Source organism: Sinocyclocheilus anshuiensis, unplaced genomic scaffold (assembly GCF_001515605.1).
Source record: "Sinocyclocheilus anshuiensis isolate Anshui unplaced genomic scaffold, SAMN03320099.WGS_v1.1 scaffold882, whole genome shotgun sequence".
Classification (NCBI taxonomy): Eukaryota; Metazoa; Chordata; class Actinopteri; order Cypriniformes; family Cyprinidae; genus Sinocyclocheilus; species Sinocyclocheilus anshuiensis.
Genome location: NW_015540910.1, coordinates 226,145 through 231,423, shown reverse-complemented (window position 1 = coordinate 231,423; position 5,279 = coordinate 226,145). Strand labels below are relative to the sequence as shown.

Here is a 5,279-nt window from a genome sequence, read left to right as displayed (position 1 = left end):
TATATAAAAAAAAACTTCAATAGCATTTTTAAAAGCCTTTGTCAGTTGCTTTATTTGACAATTCAGTAACAACTTGCCAAATACATTTACAATTATTTTAAATTAAATATATTTATACGTTTAACAACGTAGTTAAACAAATATTCAATTTTCTATATTTAACAACAGAGTTATATTTCATAGTTTTATACTTAATTTTAAATAAACTATTCAAGTGCCTTTTCTTTTATTATTTTAATTTATTCACATTAGCATTTTTCACCCATAAAACAGATTTAGAAACATTTATTTTTGTTCAGCTGCAATGAGTTCATTTTTGAATGTTCAAAAATAAAGGATTACCAAATACTTTTGTTCACTAGCCGTCAATCTTAACATAAGACAATTTTATTTATGAAAACAGACTGTGTTAATTATTAATACAATACAGTGATTTTCAAGTTAAAATTGTGAATTGTGCACAACAGTGACCGTTAAATATGTATTTTAGGTATGGGACATGCATATTTAGAGTTTGGGTATTTCCACTAGAATTTGGGATAGTTTAATTGGTCAAACTGAACTAATTTTGATTGGCCAATGGGGTGCTTTTCTAAAGCAGATCTGGCAACCCTGCACACCACCAAACAACTATTGTCCCCTTAAATATTTATGTGATTATGCATATTTTATACATGACTGAAATCCAGCTGTATGTTGAGCTTCACTCTCACCAGCTGCTGTTCCTGCCAGCGGGTGGCGCTGTCTCGACGCAGAGGATTCAGACTGCGCAGAGCATCAACCAGCCTCCAAACACCACCCTTCTGCAAAATCACATTAAAGATTTTTATAAATTAAAAATTAAAGATTTCTGAGGAAAACCAACGTAGTTCATGCTATCACTCATCAGAGCTAGTCAAGTAACTGAAGACCGAATAAGTGTTAATATGCAAATTTGGGAAGTAATATTTCAATGACCTAATGGTTGTCATGGCATAGAAAAGACAATTTCTAAATTCTGTGTGGATGGGACAAAAAGCACTCATCTTGCACTCAACTTTTTTAAAAATCCAACAAATAAATAAATAAATAAATAAATAAATATGATGTCCTGCCTTTGTCGAAAAACTACCTGCCACTAACTAGCAATAACTTCACTGTGAAAACTGCACTAATCTAACAAATTTATGGGGTATTTAAAACTGGGGTACATTACTAACAAAATGTAGTCCGTTACTGATGCCAAATTACATGAAAAAAATAGCTGTTAATAATGTAATCCATTACATCACACATTTTAGGTAATATAATAAGACTACTTTTTTGATTGACTACTTTTAGATCTTAGTACCATATCAAAATTTCTATTTCTTTTGAACTTGCAACCGCATAGCAACACCCTAGCAACCAGCCCGGGTACCCTAGCAAATACCCCAAGTACCCTAGCAACCGCATAGCAACACCTTAGCAACCACACCAGGTACCCTAACAACCACCCTAAGTACCCTAGCAACACCCTAGCAACCATCCAGAATACCTTAGCAAAATTTCTAAGCCATATGAACTCATTTAAGCTTCTATTGTATCTAATATTTCTTATCTATCGATCTATCTATCCATCTATCTATTACTCTTTCTATAACTATCTTTATCTACCTCTTTCTATATCTACCTACTCATCTTTCTCTATCTATCTATCTATCTATCTATCTATCAGACTGTATTGCCTTCACAACATTTAAGCTTTAAAACTACTTTAAACTTCAAACTGTTTCAGACTGAAAACCGTCAAACTACTAAAACAATTTTAAAAACTTACAAAAATTTTTTGGTCAGGCTTTTTCAAGCCAACTTACAAGTTTGTCTTGACAAACTTAATCTAGTTTGTTTATCACATTGATTTTAATAGGATAATCTTGGTACCATATCAAAAGATTTCCATTTCTTTTGAACTTTCCATTTATCAAAGAATCCTGAGAAAATTGTATCATGGTTTCCACAAAAATATTAAGCACAACCATTGTAAACATGGATAATATTAAAAAAAATGTTTCTTGAGCAGCAAATCAGCATATTAGAATGATTTCTGAAGGATCATGTGACAGTAAAGACTGAAGTAATTTAGTAATAGTAATACCATTTCACAATATTACTGTTTTTACTGTATTTTTGATCCAATAAATGTAGCCTTGAAGAGTGTCTTTCATTTACAGCTTTATTAAAAGTATCGGATGCTGGTATGTTTATTATGTCCTCTTGAGTAGCAGTCCACAGACCGATTATTGATTCCTGTCTGGGTCATGAACACACAAACCACATGTCTGTGGTTTTTACCATTTTAGCCTACATACTAAACATCCTTTGAAACGAAGAAAGATAATGGTAATACAAAATATTTAAAGAAACAAACTTCAGATTCGATATCTTGAAATGTCAGAACAAATCAGAAAGAAAGTGACTATAGTTTTGGGAAAGTATAATGTGCATTCCTCCTCAGTTCTGCCTGTTTTGTCTTCTTTTCTTTCTTCATGTCTTTAGTATTCCGTTGCTGTAGGACTCACATTCTAGATGCTTTGAGTGTGTGTGAAGACACCTAAAGAACAGAAAGAGAAAGACTGTTTGTGTGTGTGTGTGTGTGTATGTGTGAGAGAGAGAGACACATCGTAGACTGGGAACACAAACAAGGACAGCCTGAACTGTGTAAACTAAAGACAATGATGTTCAACGTGGAAACATTCCAAATAAATTCTAAAATAAAGTATAGACGTGCACACACACACACACACACACACAAACAATATTTTGCTCTGCCAAAAGGAATGAGCTCTATTTACACACTGAGTGGAATTACAGCACATTCCCAAAAGAGACTGGAAAATTCTACAGTCATTCATCACTTCCTGTTTCTGAGGTGACCATGAAACCGGCCTTCACAGTTTCACACTGGTGACTATTGTAACAGGAGCCAATTGTAACTTTTTTCCCAATTACAAATAATTTGGAGTGATAATACTTATTCAGCACATGCTTTGTTTGTTCTTTAAAGGAACACTCCACTACTTTTGAAAATAGGCTCAATTTCCAACTCCCCTAAAGTTAAACAGTTGAGTTTTACCGTTTCCGAATCCATTCAGCCGATCTCCGGGTCTGGCGGTAGCACTTTTAGCTGTAGCTTAGCATAGATCATTGAATCTGATTAGACCGTTAGCATCTCGCTCAAAAATGACCAAAGAGTTTCCATATTTTTCCCATTTAAAACTTGACTCTTCTGTAGTTACATCGTGTACTAAGACCGACGGAAAATGAAAAGTTGCGATTTTCTAGGCCGATATGGCTAGGAACTATACTCTCATCCCGGTGTAATAATCAAGGAACTTTGCTGCCGTACCATCGGTGCAGCAGGCGCAATGATATTACGCAGCGCCTGAAAATAGTCCCCAGCTAGGTAACTTCCAACGTGACCGGCACCAAGTTTGTGTAGTTGGTTATGTTGACGGAAGTTAGCCTATTTTCAGGCGCTGCATAATGTCATCCGTTCGAAAACGGTAAAACTCAACTGTTTAACCCTAGGGGAGTTGGAAAATGAGCCTATTTTAAAAAATAGTGGAGTGTTTAACTTTAACTGAGACAAGGGAGTGTGTATGTTTTATATTTCCTATAAAATAAGTGATTTTGAGGTAAATAAATAAATAAATAGTTTTGATATCCAAATAATTCAATGCATAAAAATACACATTTTGGCACTTTGGAGACCAAGCCCCCATCCCCTTTCATTTGATGGTAAAAGAGCAGTGTGAACATTCCGCTAAGCTACTTCTTTGGTGTTCCACTGAACATAAGGACATACAGGTTTAGAAAAAATACATCGGTATACACTACCAATCAAATGTTTTTGAACTGTAGTTTTCAAAAGTTTTTGAACAGTTTTTATGTTTTTTTTAAAGATGTCTCTTCTGCTCACCAAGCCTGCATTTATTTGATCCAAAATACATCCAAAGCAGTAATATTTTGAAATATTTTTACTATTTAAAATAACTGTTTTCTATTTGAATACATTTTAAAATATAATTTATTCCTGTGATCAAACCTAAATGTTTAGCATCATTACTCCAGTCACATGATCCTTATGAAATCATTCTAATATTCTGATTTGCTGCTCAAAAAACATTTATTATTATTAAAAACAGCTGAGTAGAGTTTTTTCAGGTTTCTTTGATGAATAGAAAGTTCAGAAGAACAGCATTTATCTGAAATAGAAATCTTTTGTAACATTATAAATGTCTTTATCATCACTTTTGATCAATTTAAAGCATCCTTGCTAAATAAAAGTATTCATTTCTATAATTTCTTTTCTACTATAATTTCTAAAGAATTCTTTAATAAAAACATTAAAATTCTTACTGTTCAAAAACTTTTGACTGGTAGTGTATAAATAATGACAAAATGAATATTTCGCATTGGATCCGTCTTATTCTAATTTGACCTTTCAATGTGTGTTTAAAAAGCTGCTGGTTACAAAACACCATTCAGATTAGCATTTAATCCGCTTCTGTTCATTCAAGCAGCACAGCTCAAGTTTACAAAAATGTTTAGTTTTTCCAAGGATTAAGATCTTTCATTAAACACTATACAAAACTGAAGTTGCTGTACGGTTAGCGTATTGAAAAGGTAAGTGCTGACGCTCACTCTGTGAGAAGGGAGGATATCCTGAGGAAACCGTGCCTCCTCTCCACCAGCGCTTGGCTCCTCCTCCTGAGAAACGGGAGAACATGCCTCAAAATCTGTGTGTCCTAGATCCTGCAAGTACTGGAACAGCGGAGAGTTCTGGAGGGGCGAAAGAGACACAACTCGAAATAAACATGGGTCAGTGACAAATGAGGATGTCCAAAATGACGGAAAGGAAAAAATGACTTAAAATCTAATTTCTTATGGAATCTAATATTTAATTTAGGTTTAATAGGTTTTTTTTTTTTTTTTTAAGAAAGAATGTCAAGTGGTGCAACCACCAAGCAAAAAGTAATAACATTACATCCTGAATATGCAAATGTACCATTATTTTCAAAGAAGTTTTAAAACACATTATTTAGTGAATGAATATCATAAGGTTTTGTTGAGATGTTTCTATTCGACTGCCTGAACTAACCTTACCATGTAATAAAAAGGTACAATAATATGAATTAATAAAATGATATATATATATATTTGATGACTGAATGTTGGCTATAACACACTGACTGACCCGACAAAATGTTTTCTATATTTTTGTTTTATATCATGCCCCACCTAAATAAATTAATAAA

General features: G+C 33.4%; 1 protein-coding gene across 4 annotated transcripts in view; it reads right to left on the bottom strand.

Annotated features, from left to right (window-relative positions):
* LOC107689227 (vezatin-like) overlaps positions 1-5,279 on the bottom strand; it is a 32,465-nt gene that overhangs the window by 20,841 nt on the left and 6,345 nt on the right. For all 4 annotated transcript variants that reach the window (XM_016487157.1, XM_016487158.1, XM_016487155.1 and 1 more), the window contains one exon: positions 714-803. In XM_016487157.1, the coding sequence (XP_016342643.1) occupies positions 714-803 (90 nt within the window). The remainder of the gene's footprint in view (positions 1-713; positions 804-5,279) is intronic.